The following is a 22,989-nucleotide window of genomic DNA, read 5'->3' as shown; positions in this document are numbered from 1 at the left end:
AACACTCTGACTCAACCCTGCCAGTACAATCCCCTAAAAACTGTATTGTGATAGGAATAGATTTTTACAATTAACAATGGCTCTTCTCTAGATTTGCCTTATATTCCAGCTGTACAAGCTACACATTGTAAGACAGTGTAAAAAAGTGAAAGAAATGTTGCAAGATAGCCATGTAGCGTTAGACTTCTAGAAAGATTTAGAACTCTTGTGGGTTGAAAGCTGATGGTATTTTGTCATGCTAATTTTTTATTTAGGTGAATCAGGGTTGACCTGTTAAGTATGTGTTTGAAGTATTATCATAAAATTATGATGATTAAAAAGCCTATTTAATAAATGCAGTATTCTTAAAATCCCAACAGGAAGAAATGGATAGTAATCCCATGGTGTCATCTCTTCTTAATAAACTAGCAAACTACACAAATCTAACTCAAGGTGTGGTGGAACATGAAGCAGATGAAGACAGCAAGCGAAAGGAAGTCAAGGTATTTAAACTTCTAATGTGTTATTGAGACAAAGGTGTCCACAAATATGAGCATTTTACAACCTAAAAGGAAAATATGTGGATGCCTAAAACAGGAGTAAGGTTTGTAATATTGTATTTAAAATTGAAGTGTTTGGAGTAAAGCTTGTGTTAAATCAGTGTTCTTGTTAGCATGTTTTAGCAAGACCTTGCTGCAAAAGCCCTAGCTAAAATGTGTGCAGAGCTAGGATCTGAAACATGTAGTGCACCCAGTTTCATCTTCCTTTCTTTTTTTCTTCCTTCTGCCCTTGTATGAGCATCAGTACCTTCTGTCTACTTCTAGTGTGGATACAGTATGATATTTTTTTTACTTTAAAAATATTTTTTTTTTTTATTTAATGAATTGGATTTTTACCTAAAGGTGGGATTTAAGAAAAACTTGAGATGAAGCAAATCACACTCTTAAATCAGCGGGCATATTTGCTCCTGTTCGCACGATAGCAGTTTTTTCTGAGTAGCTCTCTGGTTTCTGTGTGTCAGACTAAGTATTTTTAAAACTTAATGGACACATTCCAAGAAAACATTTGTTGCATACTTCAAAAATATGACACTTGTTGGGTGTGTGTGGCAGCAGTGGCAGGCAAAGGCTGTGTTTGGTACGTACCTAAATTCACTTGCTAGAAGACAGCAAGTGTATTCTTCAAGGGTTGTCTACTGGATACAGAAAGTACCTATCTAGGCCTCTACAGAAATGGAATGTATGCATCAGACTCTGCAATGAGATGTTGGATTGATTCCCTCTGAGCCGGGAGTTGTTTTGGAAGGAGAAAGCCTGAATCAAAAACATATGATCTGACAGAGTACAAAAACCTCCAGGCAAGGAGGAATGATGAGCTGGAATTGACTGGATGAACATGGTAACTGAAACTAAGAAACGTAGGGTAGATGGTAGGAAAAGGAGGGTGCTGGGAGCCCATGTGTTTTTGTGTAGGAGAGGAGGGATGCTGCTGCTGAGCTTGTATGCTGAGCTATGGAGAAAGGAGAAGCACATAAGCATGAATATAAGGAAATGAACACGTAGCAGAAGAGTGATACGGAAAGGTACTTTTGAAAATAATTTTAGAACTGGAGCTCATTCGACTGGAAGAGAGATTTATGGTGTAGTACCTGAATATTTGCAGTAGAACTGTTTGTATTAGGACTTTTCTAGTGTAGGAAGTTGGTACCAGGACAGTGAGCAAGGGCAAGGAATAAAGTCCTGCTGTTTTAGCTTTTTGCTTAACCCCACACACAAATAGACACAGGATGCTTTTCGTTTGTCTCATTGTGCTTGTTCTGTATTTCTTATCTGAAGATACAGCTTGAGAGATGAGAACACAAACGCTGATGAACTTGCACTTTTCTTAGTGCAAGCCATGTCCTCTGTTCAGCGGCTGTGCAGTGCATTTTACTAGCGCAGCACAGTGTTAGTCTCCCTAGAACAGACTAGCTAAATGAACGCTCCTGTGCTCACTTGCACTTGATCTCATTTGAGCACTGTATGGTGGACTGAAAATGTGATTCTTATGTATGTCTCTCTTTTAGTTCCATGTCTGAAATCAAGTGATGGTTAACTAGTAACCTTAGTAACCTGGCAAAGTAGCGTTTTAATGGCATAATTGAGGCAGTAGCATTGATATCCCTTATGGATATTGCCCAAGATGTTAAAAACAGAAATTATAGTCTAAATGGCAATCCATGGTTCTTTATAACTACTTTGAAACTTGGTGTTTTCTTAGCAATTCTGCTAACTCTATCCCAGCCAAAACCAGGACAATGAGTTAATTTTCTTCCTAGTAGCTGGTACAATTCTGTGTGTTGAATTTTAATATGAGAATATATTGATAACATGCTGATGTTTCAGTTGTTGCTAAGTTGTGCTTATTCTAGATAAGGACTTCTCAAATTTCCCATGCTCTACCACTGAGCAGGTGCACAAGAAGCTGGTAGGCAGCAGAACCTGGGCAGCTGACCCGAACTAGGCAAAGGGATATTCCGTGCTATAGAACATCGTGCTCAGTATATAGCTGGGGGAGCTGATTGCTGCTCAGGATCTGGCTGGGCATCGATCAGCCGGTGGCAAGGAACTGAATTGTGTATCACTTGGTCATTTTGGTTTCCCTCCCACCGCCCTTGGGTTTAATTCCCCTCTCTTTATTTGTCACTCCTTTTCATTACAATAGTTGTTGTTGTTACTGTGTTTTCCTTTATTTCAGTTATTAACTTGTTCTTGTCTCAACCCACAAGTTTCACCTATCACTGATTTTCTTTCCCATCTCCCACTGGGGCGGGGAAAGGAGTGAGCAAGCAACAGCATGGTACTTAGTTGCTGGCTACAACAATGCTTTTTGGCACCTGACATGGTTCTCGAAGGATTGAGATAATGACAGATCTGACAGGAGTATGTTAAAACAAATTTGATAAAAGCATTCTTTGTATTGGTTTAATAGTCACTGGTAGTAATGTTTATTTGTTTGCTCTGAGTTGTTAAGCTTGGTCTCATATTTGCATTATGTTAGCAAACATATGCTGCAATGAAGCTGTTGATTTGGTATTTATCACCCCTGGGGCCTGGTTTTCATCTTTTTTTACTTTGTGATACTGGCATGTGATCTGCTGTGATCTCTGATCATGAAACTATTCTGGTGGGAGGACTCGGTGTTGTCCTCACTTCTGTACTTCGGGAGCCATCTAGTGGAAACAGTTAGTGATTACACCTTTTGATTTTTCTCGGAGAGCCAGCCTATGGGGGAGACATCTTTCTACATCTCCCCCTCCTCCAGGCTAATTACAGAAGCATTTAAGAAATCTGAAAGTCTTGGGAACATCCTTGGGATGTTGAAAACACCCTGTGTCTGGTCCTGATCCTATTGCCGGGAATGCTGAATGTGGTGGTTCCAATCTTGTTTAGAGCTAAGCAACTAGCTGCAGCTGCTTAGGTCTCTGTGACTGGCATGGCAACTAGTCAGGCCCCTGGTGATGAGTGATGCAGAGAACCAACCTGTATTGGTGTCATTTGCCCCTACATGCGTGAAGAACTGGACATGAAAATAGACTTATTCAGTAAAGGACAGAGCAGGGCCACCACAAGAACAAGAGGAAGAGACAGATCACTATCCCTGAATGAGCCACAAAATATGCAAAAAGATTTTAGCTGTCAAGCAGGTGAGCATGTTATCACCTGGCTGTTCCAATGCTGGGATAATGGGGCTAGTGGTTTTGAATTAAAAGACAGTGAACCCAAGCAGCTGGGATCACTTTCTAGGGAAGGGAGCATTGACAAGGCAATTGGAAGAGGGATATAATCCTCACTGTCTGGAGACAACTCCTGTCAAGCATGACGGAAAGATATCCATCACTTCAAGGAGGATATTACATGGGGCCCAGGCAAATCTACTGAAATAGAGAAGAGGTATCATGTTACTGAGGGAATTACTCATACTAGAGATGACTTATCATGACCTGAACAATGCATAGTTACCCACAGATTCAGATGAAGTCAAATGCCCGTGACCCATGTGGTGGAAATTTGTATGGAGCACACCAGCATCATATGTCAACTTATTGGCAGTAATGAGCTGGAGAGACAAAGTGGCATCAATGGTGGATGAAGTGGCTCGCTAGCTATGCGAATATGAAGACAACATCTCTTCCTCCCTCATCTTGACTGTGGAGAAAGAGGTCCAGCAACTCAAAGAGGATAGTTCCTACCTCCTCACCTGTACAGACCCTCGTCTTTTGGCTATTAGCAGTAAGTGTCCTTCTGCTCAAGAGGGAGAGTACAGGAGATGGACACCCTGGGGTTTTACCTGTGGAACCATAGAGATTGCTTGAGGAAGTGGGATGGAAAATCTGCCTTGACCCTGGAGGCATGAGTACATGAATTGCAAGGAAAAACAATCACAGCTGGGGTTTTTTTCATGAAGGTTGCTGCTCCAGTCTCTAGTGGACATTTTCCTAGGGAGATTGGAAGGGCTGATCTTACTCCAGAGCCTATAGAAAGGAATTCTAATCCATTTTTGCAAGACTGTTCCACATTACAGCTGCTCTGCACCACTTGCTGCCCTGGTGGAGAATCCTATGACCAGAACTACAGGGGCCCTGCCTCCAGCTGGGTAGAGGGCAGGGACAACTGGGTTTACTGAACTGTGTGGATCCAATGGCCTGGCATGTCAGACTGACAGCAGTGTAAGGTTCTAGTAGATACTGGTGCACCTCATACCCTAATGCCATCAAGCTATGAAGGGGCAGAACACATTAGTATTTCTGGAGTGACAGGGGAGTTCAACAGCTAACTGTTGGAGGCTGAAGTGAGCCTGACTGGGAACGAGTGGCAAAAGGCCCCATTGTGACTGGCCCAGAGGCTCCATGTATCCTTGGCATAGACTATCTTAGGAGAGGGTGTTTTAAGGACCCAAAAAGGTACCATTTGGCTTTCTGTATAGCAGCTGTCTTGGAAATGGACAAAATTAGGCAGCTGTCTGCCTTGCCTGATCTCTTGGAGGATCCTTTTGTTGTGGGGGTTGCTGAAGGTCAGAGAACAACAGGTGCTGATCGCTACACCAGTGGTGCACTGATGGCAGTATCACACTAGCTGAGACTCCCTGATTCCCATCCATAAGCCGAGTTGTTGACTGAGAGCTAAGCAATGATCAGCAGGACTTGCTCCCCCTTTACTAGCCTCATATGGCCAGTGCAGAAGTCTAATGGAGAATAGAGACTAGCAATAGATTGTCGTGGCCTGAATGAAGTTATGCTGCTGTACCAAACATGCTAGAACTTCAGCGTGAACTGGAGTCAAAGGCAGCCAAATAATATGCCACTGTTGATTTCACAAACACATTTTTCTTAATCCCTGTGGCAGAAGAGTGCAGGCACAGTTTGCTTTGACTTGGAGGGGTGTCCAACACACCTGGAATCAACTGCCTCAGGGATGGAAACGCAGCTCTGCCATCTGCTGTGAACTGATCCAGACTGCGCTGGAACAAAGTGAAGGTCCAGAACACCTGCAGTACATTGATTAAACCATCATATGGGGCAATATGGCAGAAGGAGGTTTTTGAGAAAGGGAAGAAAATAGTACAAATCCTCCTGAAAGCAGGTTTTGCCATAAAGCAAAGTAAGATCAAGGAACCTGCACAGCAGATTGTTTTGGGGAATAAAATGGCAAGATGTACATAGTGAGATCCCAGTGGATGTGATCAACAAAATAACTGTTATGTCTCCACCAACTAGTAAGAAAGAAACAGAAGCTTTCTTAGGCATTTTGGGGTTTTTGTGAATGCACATTCCAAACTACGGTCTGATTGTAAGCCCTCTTTTTCAAGTGACCCAGAAGAAAAACTATGTCAAATGGGGCCCTGAACAATGACAAGCCTTTGATGAAACAGGAGATAGTTCAAGCAGTGGCCCTTGGGCCGGGCTGAACACAGGGCAAGATGTAAAAAATGTGCTCTACACCACAGCTGGGGAGAATGGCCCTACCTGGAGCCTCTGGCAGAAAGCACCAGGGGAGACTCAAGGCTGACCCTTGGGCTTTTGGAGTAAGGGATACAGAGGACCAGAGGCCCGCTATACTCCAAATGAAAGAAATGTTGGCAGCTTATGAAGGGGCTTGCGCTGCTTTAGAAGTGACTGGCACGGAAGCCCAGCTCCTCCTGGTACCCTGGTTGCCAGTGCTGGCCTGTGCATTTAAAGGGAGGATTTCTTCTACACATCATGCAACTGATGCTATGTGCAGTAAGTGGGTTGTGCTGATCACACAACAAGCTCAGATAGGAAATCCCAGTCATCCAGGAATCTTGGAAATGATTATGGACTGGCCAGAAGGTAAACAGAATATCACCAGAGGAGTAGGTGTCACATGCTGAAGAAGCCCCGTTGTACAATAAATTGCTGGAACATGACAAGCAATATGCCATGCTTACTGATGGGTCCTGCCATATTGTAGAAAAGCATAGGAGATGGAAAGCGACTGTATGGAGTCCCCTACAACAAGTAGCAGAAACTGCTGAAGGAGAAGGTGAGTCCAGTTGGTTTGCAGAGGTGAAAGCTATCCAGCTGGCCTTAGATGCTGCTGATTGAGGAAAATGGCCAATACTTTACCTCTATACTGACTCATGGGTGGTAGCAAATGCTTTGTGGGCATGGCTGCAGCAATGGAAACAGAGCAACTGGCAAACAGAGGTAGATCCATGTGGGCTGCCACATTGCAGCAAGATACTGCTGCCTGGGTGGAGAACCTGGCTGTAAAAGCATGTCACGTAGATGCTCGTGCACCCAACAGTCGGGTCACTGAGGATCATCCAAACAACCAGCAGGTAGATCAGTCAGCCAAGATTGAAGTGGCTCAGGTAGATTTGGATTGGCAACATGAAGTTAGATTATTTATAGCTCGGTGGGCTCATGACACTTCATGCCATCAAGGAAGAGATGCAACACATGGCCTGAGACCGAGGGGTGGACTTAACCATGGATGCTATTGCAGAGGTGATCCATGAATGTGAAATGTGGTGCAATTAAGCAGGCCAAGCAATTAAAGCCTCTTTGGGTTGGAGGACAATGGATGAAATATAAATACGGGGAGTCTTGGCAGACTGACTGTATCACACTCCCACAGACTACCAAGGCAAGCACCAATGTGCTTACAGTGGTGGAAGCGACCACTGGATGGCTGGAAACATATCTGGTGTCCCATGCCACCACCTGCAACACTGTCCTGGTCCTTGAAAGACTGGTCTTGTGGTGACATGGCATCCCAGAAAGAATAGAGTCGGACAATGGGACTCATCTCCAAAACAATGTCATAGACACAAGCCAAAGAGCATGGCATTGAGTGGGTATATCACATCCCTTAGCACGCACCAGTCTCTGAAAAAATGGAATGATACAATGGTCTGTTAAAGACTATGCTGAGAGCAGTGGGTGATGGGACCTTCAAACATTAGGGTACGCATTTAGCAAAAGCCACCTGGTTAGTCAACATTAGGGGATCTGCTAATTGAGCTACCCTGCCCAATCAAAGCTTTTACGTACTGTAGAAGGAGCTAAAATCCCTGTAGTGCACCTTTAAAAATACACTGGGGAAAACAGTCTGGGTCATTCCTGCCTCGGCCAAAGGCAAACCCATTTGTGAGGTTACTTTTACTTGAGGACCTAGGTGCACTTGGTGGATAATGTGGGAGGACAGGGAATTCAGATACATGCCTCGAGGACTTGATTTTGGGTGGAAATACCCGATAAAGTAAGTCGTGTGATGTTAATTGCTATACATTGCTGTATATATAAGTTATCATTTCTATATGCCCGTCGGTGTGCAGGGTACATCATGGTGGCCATCTCTGCTGCTCTGGGTTTGGAGAGCTGAACCTGACTCCCTCCCAGCTGCCACATTAATGAAGAATGAACCTTGATGAGACAGGACCAGCGCAGTGGTGATGGAATCAGAACTGGCTTCAACATGCAGCAATCCAACACCTCATACCATCTTTCTTGCCTTGAAAGACTGTTACAACAGATGGAGCTCACCTTGTGGACAAATGAATTTAATGAATTTATAGAGGGGTGGTCCACAGACTAAGGGACCGATATCTCTGTGTTTATATCAAAAGACAGGAAAGTGTGGCATGGCATACATAAATAGTATGAAGTAAGGGAAAGCTACTGTCCTGGTTTTGGCTGGGATAGAGTTAATTTTCTTCCTAGTAACTGGTGTAGTGCTGTGTTTTGGATCTAGTATGAGAATAATGTTGATAACACACTGATGTTTCAGTTGTTGCCAAGTAGTGCTTACTCTAAATCAAGGACTTCTCATGTGTGCACCTGCTCAGTTGCAGAGCATGGGAAAAGAAGCCAAAGGGATACTCCATACCATAGAATGTGATGCTCAGTATATAAACTGGGGTGAGCTGGCCAGGAGGGGCCTATCACTGCTAGGGCACTGGCTGAGCATCAGTCAGCAGGTGGTGGGCAATTGTATTGTGCATCACTTGTGGGTTGGTTTTTGGGGGTTTTTTTGTGTGGTTTGTTCCCCCCCTGCCATGAGTTTAATTCTTTTGTCCCTTTCTCGCTCCTTTTCATTCCAGTTGTTGTTCTTATTTTAAGCATATGTTACTTTATTTCAATTATTGAGTTGTTCTTATCTCAACCTACAAGTTTTACCTATCTCTGATTCTACCCCCCCGCCATGCCACTGCCGTGGGCAGGGGGGGGGAGGGAGGGAGCGAGTGGCTGTGTGATACTTAGTTGCTGTCTGGTGTTAAACCAGGACACTTACAGAGCACCAATACTTGCTGCTTTATTTAAATTGAATGCCTTTTTTCACAGCCTGAGTTGTGATCTAAGAAGAACTTCTTTATCTGGAAACCTACTTTGTATAACTGTTGTTTCTAAGCTGAATATTTCAGGGCCTGATTTCTTCGTAAGTGTAGAAGGCTGGAATTTCAATGAGGCATGAATATTTTTGTGTGTGTCTTGACCCATGATAATCACCAGCAGATAAAAACTACAAACAAATATACTATGTTCTGGCAGGTTTTACAGCTTTTGAGGAAACAAATTGTAGTCAGCTCTGCATTTCTCCTGGCCTTGTCATAATACTTTGTTTGTAATTTTTTTTAAAATTGAGAACATGTATCTTGGAATTATCATTTTGTGGGCCAGCTGCAGGGCAATGGATGGTCACGTTTTCGCAGAACATACTTGATACTTTGATTGTGGCAGTAACTTCTCTTCAATGGTAGTTGGTAACTGGTATTTTAGAAAACGGTTTGTAAAGCTTTGTAATCAACAGATAAAGGGGCATCCTATCCTTATCAGGGTTTCATCCTAATTCCTGTGGAACAAGAGGGTTTGCTATCACAAGTAGTTTTCTGTTTTTTCAGGGATCTTTCTGCATAAGTAGCCTTAGAATACTTGTAAAGCTGGACGCTCTGAAGCTACCAATTTCACTTGGCATTTGTTCGTGGAGCATTTGTGATAAGTGCTTGTGGAATAAAGTACTTATGGGTTTAAAGTGTTCAGTGCAAAGGAATTAAACGTTCTGATTTCATTTCCAGGTTCCACGTATGGGCACTTTTATTGGTGTGTACCTGCCCTGCTTGCAAAACATCTTGGGAGTCATCCTTTTCTTACGTTTAACATGGATTGTGGGAACAGCTGGAGTTCTAGAGTCTTTCATCATCGTGTTCATGTGTTGTGCTTGTGTAAGTTAACTTTTTTAAAAAAATATGGGCCAAATTCTCTGTTACAAGAGTACTGCTGTCCTCTAATGTATGAACAGCAGAGAAAGGTTTCTCCATATCTGTTAAATATCAGTGCAATTGAGTCACATGGGGTGTGTGTCGGTGAGTGTGTATTTATCTGTATCTGCACCGAGTGTCATGTCGTTCTAGCCTGTGTGAAGCCTACATCTTCTGAGTTGGAGTGAGCTTTTTCCTGAAGTGTTATATGGATTTTATTAAACTTGATTTTAGCAAGTATTTCATGATTTACATTGAGATTTGAACTGTTCTGCTTTTCGCAGAACAAACTGGAATATAAACTAGAAATCAATCCACAGCTTTACATCTATAAATTAATATTTTGAAATGTGAGACCTAGTAGATGATATTGTCATAACAGTGACACTTGGTCAGGTTTTCACTACTACTTAATCAGAATAATGAACATCTTATTTCAAGTACATTCTGTGACCTGTATTCTTCAAGTTCTTGCAAAAGACTGTCTCAAACATCTAAACTAACCGAATCTTCTACTGAAAAAAATAGTATTTAATTTATCTGGATATCCCTAACCAAAGTTATGATTATTTTTAGTTGCTGTGACATCTTATGTAAAAAAAAAAAACCACCTTTTTTCATTTGATCACTTTCTCTTGCCCCATCTTTCAAAAAACTTTCAGTATTTTAAATTTCCTCTATTTCATCTTTCCACAGACTATGCTAACTGCAATTTCAATGAGCGCAATAGCAACAAATGGTGTAGTTCCAGGTAATGAAGAATTTTATCTGAAATAGTGAATGATCAAATGATGGAAGTTTAAAGCTGGGATAAGAAATTACTGTAGTCTGAGATATCAAGAGTAATGCCTTTGTGTCAAGTGCATATTTTCTTTTAACTGATTTAGAAATTACTTTTTAAGGTGAGATGCAATCTTTTAACTGGACTTTCTGGGAATTATGAGCTGTAGCACACATTTGTCATCAATCACTTAATTCTGTTTGAATGAAAGATAAGATGTTATAACTTGAACTCACGGAGACTTGTCTTCATGCAAAGCAGATTTCTTCACACTTACAAGTAAGGCTGCTGTTGTTTCTTCCCCTGCCCCCAAATTTGCCTGGACTCCATTTCTAAACACTGGAGCTACTTATGTTGTTTCCTGCAAGAATAGCAGCCAGTCTTAACAGCAGAAATCTTTGTCTATATAAGCACTCTAGGTTATGCTTATCTCCTTAAATTTTCAGGATAAATACATAAACCTGTTTCTCTTCAGTTATGAAGCTGATATGGTTTTTTTTAGATGTAAAATCGGTTAGCCTTTGAAACTCTTGCCCTTTTCAGTTTCTCAATATGTTTATTGATAATACTGGTGTTCAGGCATTGTTATGAACTCTGTACAGCTCAGTAAGGGGTTCCAGAACAGATATGTAAGTTGTTGAGCAAAAGCAAATGCTATTACTTCTACAGGGTGTAGAATAATTGTATTTCATGGATACAATGTCATATAGGAAATATAAATACAATAAAAATGTTTCAAATACTTAAACTTCACTTCATTATTAGTTTTATTCTAATCAGTATCCAGATAACGAAAATGTACTGCTCTTTTCTCCCCCCCCCCCCTCATATTTTTAAAGTTCATAGTAAAAGCTTTGCTTAATATCTCAGTGTCACAGGACTCTTTGAAGTTTGCAGGTCTTAAACTAGACGGGTCTTAATTTTCACTTTTTTTTTGTTGTTGTTGGTGCCAGTTTCAGAGAAACGCTGCTTCTGCTGGAATATATAGAGGAGGCAGAGAGCACAGACAGGAACCTAGGATTGAAAGAGACCTTCTGAGCAGCAGGATCTTGTCTCTTACTGTTCATATGACAGCATTATATTTAGCAAAAGGATTGGTGATGGATCATAAACTTTTTTTTGTCTCGTTTGTTCATATTGAAGCATGGAATCATTAGTTTGGAAAAGATTCTTAAGATCAGAGTCCAACCTTTAACCTAACACTACTAAATCCACAACTAAACCACGGCCCTAAGTGCCAAGTCTATGCCAAGTGACTCTGCTGCTTCCCTGGGCAACCTGTTCCAATGCCTGACCACCCTGTCAGTGAAGATTTTTTTTTCCTCGTATCCAATCTCTGGTACAGGTTGAGGCTGTTCCCTCTTGTGCTGTCGCTTGTTACCTGAGAGAATAGACTGATTCCCCCTGTCTACAGCCTCCTGTCAGGTAGTTGTAGAGAACAGTAAAGTTCCCCCTGAGTCTCCTCCTCTCGAGGCTAAACAGCCCCAGTTCCCTCAGCCATGCCCCATCAGACTGGTGCCCCAGTCTCTGGACAGGTGACAGCATCTCTGTGTCACTGTTGAAGTGAGTGTCACAAAGCTGAACACAATATTTGAGGTGCAGCCTCACCAGCGCCCAGTGCAGGGGACCGATCACTGCCATGGCCCTGCTGGCCACACGGTTTCTGATACGAGCCGTGATGCTGTTGGTCACCCGGGCACACTGCTGGCCCATGCCCATCCACCTGTCAGCCACCCCCGCCCCAGGCCTTCCCTGCTGGGCAGCTCCCCAGCCCACAGCTGCCGCGGGCTGCGGTGCCCCCCAGACAGGGCCCGGCACAGAGCCGTGTTGCACCTCGATCACTTGGCCTTGGCCCATGGGCCCGGCGTGCCCAGACGCCCCTGCAGAGCCCTCTGCCCCCCAGCACATCCACGCTCCCCCCCAGCTCACCGTCACCCACAAACTGATGCGTTCAATCCCCTTGTCCAGGTTGTCAGTAAAGATACTAAACAGGACGGGCCCCAGCATGGAGCCCTGGGGACACCGCTTGTGACCGGCTGCCAACTGACGTAACTCTGTTCACCAGCACTCTTTAGGCTCAGCTGTCCAGCCATCTTGAAAAGCAGTTTCAGACTTTGCCCTTTGATTAGAAGTGTATGTCTTATTTGCAGACTAATTTTATACAAGGCTGGTGTATATTTGTTTAAAATCATAGAATAGTTTGTGTGGAAGGGACCTTAAAGATAGCCTAGTTCCTGCCCCCCCTGCCCTCGTGGGCAGGGACACCGGCCACCAGCCCAGGCTGCTCCCAGCCCCGTCCAGCCTGGCCTTGGGCACTGCCAGGGATGGGGCACCCACAGCTGCTCTGGGCAGCCTGTGCCAGCGCCTTGCCGCCCTCAGAGTGAAGAATTTCTTCTCAATATTTAATTTAAATCTGCCCTCTTTCAGTTTAAAACCATTCCCCCTTGTCCTGTTGCTACAGGACCTACTAAAAAGTCCCTCTCCAGCTTTCTCGTTGGCCCCTTTAGGTACTGGAAGGTGCTCTGATGTCTTCCTGGAGCCTTCACTTCTCCAGGCTGAACAACCCCAGCTCTCTTAGCCTGTCTCCATAGGAGAGGTGCTCCAGCCCTCTGAGCATCCTTGTAGCCTTCTCTGGACTCATTCCAACAGGTCCACATCCTTCTCGTGTTGGGGACTCCAGAGCTCAAAACAGCACTCCGACTGGGGTCTCACAAGAGCAGAGCAGTGGGGGAGGATTGCCTCCCTTGACCTGCTGGCCATACTTCTCTTGATGCAGCTCAGGATTCGGTTGGCTTTCTGGGCTGCAAGCATATGTTGCTGGGCCATGTTGAGCTTTCTGTCCACCAGCACCCCAAGTCCTGCTCCTCGGGACTGCTCTCAGTCCATTCTTTGCCCAGCTTGTGTTGATGCTGGGGGTTGCCCTGACCCATGTGCAGGACCTTGCACTGGGCCTTGTTGAGCTAAGTGAGGCTCGCCACAGGCCTGCTTCAAGCCTGTCAAGGTCCATCACTTCTTTTCTTTGTCTCCTCTTTCATCCTCAATTGTCTTGAGTTGTACAAAGATCATGAATTCAAGAGGAGATAGAGGAGAGCGTGCCTTGAGGGGGTTGGAGGGAAGTCAAGATAAAGAGCTTGAAACCTAGAGCCTTATTGAAAGTGCAATGGTACAATGGAAATAAGACTTGTAGTTTATGACTTAAAAGAAAGATGATGCACGTATATGGGAAGTATGAGTGAGAATAATTGAAAAAATCAGGGACAAAATGAATAGTATATGAGTAGACAAGAAAAAGTAATCCCTACCTAGCACTTTGAAATGGTAGTGAAATTAATGCCTGTATTAAATGTGCTAATGGTTTCACATACAGAAAAGAAAAATAACGTACGGTAGTAAGACAAATTCTGATTTGTCCTTATCTTGTAAAGAAATTATTCTGGAAGTTTATTGTTTGTTTGTGAACAGCTTGAGGTTAACAACTAAAGATTGATTGGCATCTATTTATACCTGTATATCCTATTGTTAATTTACTTTTTGATTGTTTTGCTTGTGGATTTGTTCTTTTTTTTTTTTCCCCTTGGTGTTTACTTTCATTTCCCCAGAAAATGCACATAAAATGTGTGTTTCAAAGTGAATCTCCCTAACTGCCTAGTTGGTATAGAGACTGAATAGTTTTGCTATGAACTTTTCAATGGAGATGCATGCAGTAGTTATCTTGATTAGGTTGATTGAATTTTTCAAACTTTTGTTGTGTACTGCTGTCCTTAATCTGAAGGGCTGGAGTCTTTTTTTTTTTGTTGTTAAATTCACAGCTGGAGGCTCTTACTACATGATTTCAAGATCTTTAGGGCCAGAATTTGGCGGAGCAGTGGGACTTTGTTTCTACTTGGGTACAACCTTTGCAGGAGCAATGTACATTCTTGGTACCATTGAAATTTTATTGGTAAGTACTAGTTTCTCTTAAGATTAAATGTATTTGAACTGTTTGGGGAGGTTGTGGAGGAATGTATTTGGCCTAAAATGCATCCTAGTTTGGTGATTTTTAATGTTTTGATACTGTTGTTTCCAGTATGTCAATTTATTCTTACTCTATTTTTAACTGTTAAAAGTCCAACGAATTCTGATCAGCAATACAAAAACAAATAAAGGGCTGTCTGATATAAGTTTGTTCTACTTAAAGTAGGAACCAAACAGAATTCGGTAACTGATAATTACTAATTTGTGCTAGGTGCAATATATATGTTTTCTCCTCTTCATAACATGTTCAAATAGCAAATGTCCCATAAATAATGCCTGTGCTACTGTATGCCTACAGAATTGCAAGGAAAACTATTAATTTTAGCAAGGCATGCCTAAAATTCCAAAACTAAAGGTATAGAGCTAAACTAGACCTAAAAAACTGGAGATGAAAAATAAATATTTCAGAAGGTTTTGTGGAAAACAACATCAGATCAACAGGTAAAATTTGGAAACGTGTTGAGACAATTTGGTGATTTTGATACTAACTTAAAACTACGACTTTGGTATCAAAAATGACAGTGCCACAAGAATTAATGCAGTCCCACAGTAGGTTGCATGTGAAATTATAGTTGACAGTGCTTGTTTTCAGGGCCTCTGAAATGTCATTTGAGTTTAGTAATGCCAAGTCATTTTAGGTTTTTTTTTAAAAAAAATAGTGTGTTTATAAGTGTGAAGGAATTAATTTCTTCTTTAAACATTTATCTGCATATGTTCACGGTGCACCACAGCAAACTTACAAAAGGTTTGGTCCATGTGTTATGCTGCTTTTGTGTTGTATGTCCTCCTCTCTTTCTAAACAAAAATACAGTTGCGCATAACGCTTTCTTTAGGTCATCTTAGACTTGGAATTGAAAAGCTAAAGATTCTGTCTTGAGAGTCAGTTTATCTTTTTTCCTTTGGACTCTTCCTTTATTTTGACTCTGAATGAAGTCTTACTCATTTTTCTTCTTTCATCTAACATGAGAGGGTTTTGGTTCCTTTCCTTGTGACTCACAAATTTTAACAAAGGTGTGGATTTCATGGTATTACCCCTCCTTTGTCTTTTCAACAGCTTTTTTCCTTTTTTTTTCTTTCTTTTTTCTTTTTTTTTTTTTTCGTCTTGCTGTAACTTCTCAACATATATCTTATTTCACTTTTCCCAGGCTGTATACCTCTGAGCCCTGAATCCTGTAACGAGCTCTTCAGGGGAGCTTCCACTTATTTTGTATCTACTGGAATTAATTTTACATTTTACTATTCTGGTTTTCAGATCATGACTGTAAGACTTTAAATCTGGCACCTACTTACAGTAAACAGTCAACACACCTAGTTGGCTCTATGTTTCTATTAAAAGAGCTGTTTACTCTAGGTAATTATAGTGTAAGTCCTTTTTTAAGCCATGTTTTCTTAAGGTCTAGGACTCCCCTCCTCCTTCCAAATCAAAGTCTGTGGGCCTGGCATCAGGCGGCATTGCCAGGATAACTCACAGGAGCTTTTCAGCTTTTGCAGTGCTCAGCAGTGCCATGTGCACTGGGGAAAGCTGCTGCCCAGTGAAAGGTTATTGAGAACATGAAAGGCACATTTATGAGGCAGGAATTAAGAATCTATTCCTCCTTTTCAGACTACTGGCTTTGAAATTCCATATTCCTGTAAAGGTGCTTGTGGAAGACTGCCTGTACGGCAGTGGCCCAGCTGCTGTGGCTTTGCTTCATCCAGGAGCGGCCAGACAGCTAGTGGTCATCATACCAGAGACTGTGTGGGTATGCACAGGAGGTACTTCAGGATTCCTCCTTCTTGTTACTTACTATGACCAATGTCATAAATTCAAAAAAGCCTGGATTTGAAATTAAAGAGATACTGTGCACTCGCTACCACTAGCTTCTGAGATACGAGCTGCATTAACACCACTAGCACTGTGTCAAGTGGTGAATTGGATTTGGTGCACTGCTCTCTCTACGTAAATGCTTACTTTACGTATTGCTAATAAACAGGTAGGGTGTTCAGCTATGGAATTTGAAGTGAAAAGTCTCCTAGGATGTCATAGCTGGCAGAAGACCTCAGAACAGGCCCCTGTCATAGCCACAAAGCACCAAGTACTGATTTTGATTTTTTTCTCCACTGAAACACGGGTTATTTGGAGGGGCAGAAATCAGTCAACTGCCTGTGACTTTGCTCAGCAAAAGCTGTGAACAGCAGGGCAACAAAGCACATGAGAAAACCTTCTGGAGTACCTCCGTTCTGCAACATTACAATGTAGAAATTTCTATCAATATGGAAATACTCTATCTGTAATCAGGTTTTCATTTTGCTTTTTATTATTTCATGGTGACGTGACAATTTTAATTCCTTCTAGCATTCTAGTAAGTATCAATTTGCTAGATTTAAATTCAATTTAAAATTAATTTAATTAAATTTCAAGAAAATTCTGGCAAAGAATTGCCTAAGTCTGTCTTTGTATTTTGGTTCTGGACATATCAGGATAGCTTCCTGCTCAAAGTTTCTTCCTGCCTGTAGAAGTTAGTTTTAAAATAGGTAATTTAACAGTTGTTTTGAAGGAGTGGAGTTCCTCAAGCCCCAGTACTCCCCTGACAGCTGAGCAGAATAATATTTTTTTTATGTAAAGGTGTTAGTAGAAGCAATAAAGATACCTTTATCATGCAGTGTTGTACACAAACATCTCAGAACTATAGGTCAGAATTTGTCTTTTCATTTGTGTTTATCGGTATAAGTCCTATAAGATGTGCTTCCAACTTCTTTTTGGGTAGAACCCAGAAAAAAATTACATGAAATTGAGATTTGTAAGTGAATCCTATCTGAAATTACAGTTGCTTAAATTGTCTGTTTTAGCATGGGACTGAGCTTTGTCACATTGATCTTAAATTGTGCTGTTGCAACTTCAGATTAAAAGTTAAAAACACTTATCAAGGTACGATGCTTAAGATATCTTTCTTTGAATTTTACGAAATGTAGTGCAGGAGTGATAGTACTGAAAATGTTTTCAGGTGTTTTTATGGTTTTGATTGACTTCATATTTGGTCTCCATCAATGGAATTATTAATCGGCAAATGCTTCAGATGAATCTGAGGATATATCTGGTTTGAGATAGTGTATATGGTTTATAGTTTTGGCTTTTTCATCCCAATTTTGTTGCTAGTTCCCCAGCCACCCCAACCCATCCCCCTGTCCTTAGTGGTTTTTCCTGTTTAGCAGAGACATGGATTTAAGGAGTGGGAACTTACAAAGAGGAGAGAAGAAGCTGGATCAAAAGCATACCTCATTCTCAAAACACATTTTTCTTCATCTCTGTCTCCCCCTTCCTTTTACTTCTGTGTTTTCTAAATGCCCATGGCATCTGGTTGAACTGGTTTGTGAGAGAATAAAACTGATATTGTAACAGAAGTTTAGATTTTGAAGTTCAAGTAAATTGTTCCTTAAAAAGTTTTTGCTATTATATGTGTGATAGTGTGCCATATCTCTTGCAGACCTACATTTCTCCAAGTGCTGCAATATTCAAAGCAGAAGAGGTTGGTGATGAAACAGAGGCTATGCTGAACAACATGAGAGTTTATGGAACGTGTATTATCACTTTGATGGCCATAGTAGTTTTTGTGGGAGTAAAGTATGTCAACAAACTTGCACTGGTATTCCTTGCCTGTGTGATTCTTTCCATCATTGCCATATATGCTGGAGTTATTAAGACTGCTTTTGACCCACCTGACTTTCCGTAAGTGCAGTATCTTTAAGTAGAGTGGGGTATTTAAAAAAAAAAAAACAAACAAAAAACCCCAACAAAAACGGGGGGAGGGGAATAGCTACTGTAATAATTTCATCTTTTAAGCTAAAATTCAACATACAAGCACGTTGGCTTCACTAGTAGGTTTTATGTGTTTTAGGCAATTATGTGCTCATTTGTTACTTTGAAATACCTATCTGAATCTTTCTTGTGTTGTTCATAAGACATGATACTCTGGAAAATTTTCTTTGGTACTTAGTTACTGGCTGTTATTCCATCCACACCTAAAGAACAGGAAGGTATTTTTTGCTGACAGTAAATATGTCTGCTTTATCTAAAGAATTAAACTAAAAACGCGTAAGGTGAAAACTTCAAGAAAACTGTAGCTATGAACCATAGTTATGAAAGAAATATACTTTAAAACTTTTTGTCATGAGGAAATCTTTGAAACTTCCGTTTCTCCCTACTTAAAATGGAGACATTGCAGTGTTAAATTCATTTGTGTTTATGAAGGCTTTCTGCCCTCTTGTTAATAAAATCAAATTTTATTATTGTCACACGTGGCATATTGCTTCTCATTGCTTCTAACTTGTACTTGTTTTAGCTCATTATTAGCCCACTAAGAATTATTTCTTTTGCCCAGTTATCAGTATATGGGTTGTTTTTTGTACATCATTTTCTGTTTGGAGAGAAGACAAAATGATACTGCTCAACACATTGGCAGAATAGCCTGGTAACTTTTGTTACAAAGTGCCATCTGTTAATGCAGGACTAAAGCTATCCCTTGCTGTAGGATTGTTACAGATTTCATGTTTGAAGTGTTGCTGATGACATTATGAATTGAGCATTAAAGCAGTATTTGATGACTGTACTGTAAAATGATAACAGGTCTTCCATTGGAAAAAATAAAACTATATTCAAAACTGTCATTTTTTCTAAAGAAAACTTGAATTTCTAAGAAACTAACTTCTAGTAGGAAAATACTTGCTTTAGTCACCTGTATAGGTAAAAGAGGGCTTCTCTGGATATGTAGCATGGGTATGACTTACTACCAAGTTCCTGGCAACCTTATTTATAGCAGCTACTGTGCTGTATTATTGTTTGAGCTAAACAAAAGGTTATTTTCCAATAAAAGTTCACATGTTGACCAGTCTGCCTCAACATGAGAAACTCAATTGTGGTTTTATATTATGGTAAAGCTGATCTGGTGGTGAGCTGGTCACCAAAAAGACCAGCTTCCACTTAAGTGGTTGGTTAGTTGGCATCACTAAACCTCCATTAGGTTTGACCATTGTGCAAGTGATAAAATAAGTTTACCTCATGATCTCCCAGTTGAATCGAACTGGACGAAGTTTCTATGCATTCAATCAATTCACCCTGCTGCTATAGGGTCACCAAATCAATAGCAATTACAAAAGAAAATGAACAAGGCAAGTAGCAAGATGATCTTTTTAGCAGCAGCTTTGTGTTAAATCTGCTCAGCTTCCCTGTGATGCTGTACCCTGAAGCTGTACTGGTGTCCTGGCATCTACTCCTAACTGCTGTCACAAACAGGACATTGTACTAGGTCTGTACTTTGCTTGGCTTGGTATACTTTTAATGACAGGTGATATGTTCACTGTTGTTAGCAGCTTCTTAACTGAGCTCCTTCAGAATGTCAGATATGTGCTATGCATTCTTTGACTTACCTAACACAAATGTTGTATTTGCTGTTCAGTCTTTTGTCTTCATAGGTATTCTGTATCATTTCATTATTAAGGAAGCCTGGAATGAATATCTCCTGAACTTTTTTTTTTGATGTAGCTTAGTAAAAGTATGTTCCTAGATCCTTAATATTCTTTGCTGTTAGGAATTTGCTTTCTGGAAACTTCTGAGTTTGAAATCTTTTATTTCTGAGTGTTCTAATTGCTTCCAGCTTCATGATTCTTGAATTTGTACTCCAATCAGTGGTTTTAAATTTTCCTGGTTTTAAATCTTGGCTTATTTCCTACCTTTTGGATTTTAGTATTTTTGAGGACCATCTGAAATATTTATGCTAGAAAAAGGCATGACATACTTGCTTAATCTTACTTCTGTATTTTCTTGGTCAGGTTCCTCATTATATTAAATATTACTTAATTTTACTACTTTCATGTAGGACTGAATGAATCATGACCTCTGTTATTTAGTGGCCAAGCTGCTTGAGTTGATTGTGTTTTCCAAAAATTTAATCAGAAGGCAAAATAGATAGTAATACCTTAAAGTAGAAATGCTTGATTGGTGTTTCAAAGAGTATTTATTATTTTATATGCAGAAACTATATAGTGTTTTAGTAAATGCAGTGCAGGGAGTAAGATAAGTACTATAACAGGTTTCTGAAGAAGTCGAATGGACAAAAAATAGTTTAATGCACAGCACTGTATTGAAAGACCGCTGTTTTTATTTTCCTGTTTATAGTATCTGTCTCCTTGGAAACCGTACATTGTCAAAACGCACCTTTGATGTCTGTGCCAAATTTACTGAAAGCAATAATGAAACAAAGACTACAACTTTGTGGCGCCTATTTTGTGATAGTCCTTTTCTTAATGCTACATGTGACGACTACTTTAGTCTCAATAATGTGACAGAAATTCAAGGAATTCCAGGAATAATGAGTGGAGTTCTAACAGGTAAGTTGGAAAGCACTGTGATTTAAAATTTTTTGGATGTTATTGATTTGGTCTATACTGTTCAGTAATGTACTGGTCTAGCCTGTCACTACTGCTTTAGCTCTAATCTGTGTGAAAGATTGCTACCTGGAGCATGCTTCCTCCTATAAAGTTTGCATCTGATTTTAGAATTTTAGTATAAAATTTTAATTGGAGTTTTATAGGCACTCTTTCAGAAGCTATTGTTCTATTAAAAAAAAGTGATTTTCACAGCTAATGTGGTGCTGTGTTTTTTTAAAGTGTTTAGCTCTTTTGTATGCCAAAGGCTTATTTCAACCCAAGTGGTTCATAATACATTCTTAAACTCTCCTGAGGGAGAACTTGTTTCCAATTTACAGGTGGTGTGTTGAGGAATGAGGTCCTGTGGCTTGTTCAGTGTGATACAGCAAGTTAGTGATGTGTTTGGAGAAAAGCAGTCTTTCTAGCTTCCAATCTAGTATTTGGGCAGGAGATACATCTAAAAAATGTATAGATTTACTTCTGTTTACATTTTTGTATGGTTGTGGCAGCTTGGGATTCCAATTGCATTGGGTAACAAGATTAATTTTGAACATGTAATAGATTGGATTGTATACAAATAAAGAATATTTCTGGGGATGACATGGATGTTCTGATACCTCTTCCCTGCTTCCCCTTAAAATAAGGTTTGATGTATATAAATATGCAACTCTTCATAGGGACACTAGGTAATCACTGCTGCCATAGTAATTAAGTTTAAGACGTGAAATATAAAGTCACAAATACTATGTGTTTAGTATTTGTAACTTAGTATTTTAGTATATTAGTATTTTAGTACTTACAAAGGTACTAAATGAAGCATAGGTTTCTGTGAATCTAAACTTGTATGTTTAAAAAACTAACTTAATTTCCGTAATGAAAAACTAATCTTTTTCAATTGAAATGTTTGTAACAAGAAATGTGATTTAGGATTTGTTGTATGCAGGTGCATTTCCCTGTTCTCCTGTCACTGTTGTCCAGGGTTAGTCTGTACAGTGGGTCTCAAAGAAGTCAAGTTACTACTAAGCCGCATTTCTTTTTTGACCTGCTCCTCAAAATATAAGAACAGGAAATAGAAACGTATGCTAAGATTGCCTGAACCTGGAGATAATAGCTTCATTATTTTTTCACAATGCATCCCGATAATACATCTACATGTCTGTGCAGTGTAAGTGGTCATTCTACAAGTATATTAGAATTGAATTCTATAACTAATTTTTTCTTTAATAGAAGAGAAAACCTTGCATGATGCATCCCATACGCTGCTGCACTTCCACTGGCATACAGTGGTAATGCCCACCAGTTACAATTGGTATTGATCATATTGCTGCTGCATTATTGGCTTTATAAGGAAACGTTGGGAATTGTCATGATTTTTGTGTAAGAGAAGCCATCTGATTCATAAGATTATTGCGTTCCCACTACTTTAGTATCCTGAAATGGAGAAATTACACTGGCACTTGTTTTTTCTCCCCTTGTAGATAATCTGTGGAGTAGCTATTCAGAAAAAGGATCAATAGTTGAGAAAAAAGATCAGCCATCAGTTGCTGGATCAGAAGAGACAAAAATGAGTGGTCTCCCTTATGTTTTTACAGACATCATGACCTACTTCACAATGCTTGTGGGGATTTATTTCCCATCTGTGACAGGTAGATACAGCTATTTTTCGTGACTGAGTATGTGTAGTTACAGCTGAAAAACAGGTTGTGTGCGTGTGTGTGAATGTTTGTTGCTGACAATGATACTGCTGGTGTTGTCCCAGGGTTTACATACCTGAAAAATTCTGGTGCTACAGACATAGCCGGTGGTTGGTTATTTTAGGGGGTTATAAGACTTAAACAGGGAATAATTTTAAGTGCTATTTTGTTTTCTGGGAAGAAAACAAAAGCTCCACGTGTTATTAAATGCTTATTCAAATTAAGATGCATAACTTTATAATGTTTTAATCTTCAAATGCATGAGAGAACAGTTTAGTATTAAGGTAATGTTTTCAGGTATTCAAGCTGTGAACTGCCTGTGATTTGTTTAAATGTCCAATATTTTTTGCAACAGTAAAA

At 40.4% G+C, this 22,989-nt stretch overlaps 1 protein-coding gene across 8 annotated transcripts in view; it reads left to right on the top strand.

The window, feature by feature from the left end:
• LOC121086063 (solute carrier family 12 member 7-like) overlaps positions 1-22,989 on the top strand; it is a 77,984-nt gene that overhangs the window by 22,224 nt on the left and 32,771 nt on the right. For 7 of the 8 annotated variants that reach the window (XM_040589245.1, XM_040589238.1, XM_040589243.1 and 4 more), the window contains exons 3-9: positions 360-482; positions 9,556-9,702; positions 10,435-10,489; positions 14,329-14,459; positions 17,998-18,239; positions 20,685-20,896; positions 22,414-22,581. In XM_040589245.1, the coding sequence (XP_040445179.1) occupies positions 360-482; positions 9,556-9,702; positions 10,435-10,489; positions 14,329-14,459; positions 17,998-18,239; positions 20,685-20,896; positions 22,414-22,581 (1,078 nt within the window). Of the gene's footprint in view, positions 1-359; positions 483-9,555; positions 9,703-10,434; positions 10,490-10,688; positions 10,799-14,328; positions 14,460-17,997; positions 18,240-20,684; positions 20,897-22,413; positions 22,582-22,989 lie in introns of those variants that run through there. The other variant, XM_040589246.1, reaches the window with a different exon arrangement.

This window comes from Falco naumanni, chromosome 4, assembly GCF_017639655.2.
Source record: "Falco naumanni isolate bFalNau1 chromosome 4, bFalNau1.pat, whole genome shotgun sequence".
Lineage (NCBI taxonomy): Eukaryota > Metazoa > Chordata > Aves > Falconiformes > Falconidae > Falco > Falco naumanni.
This window is presented reverse-complemented; position numbering and strand designations above follow the sequence as displayed.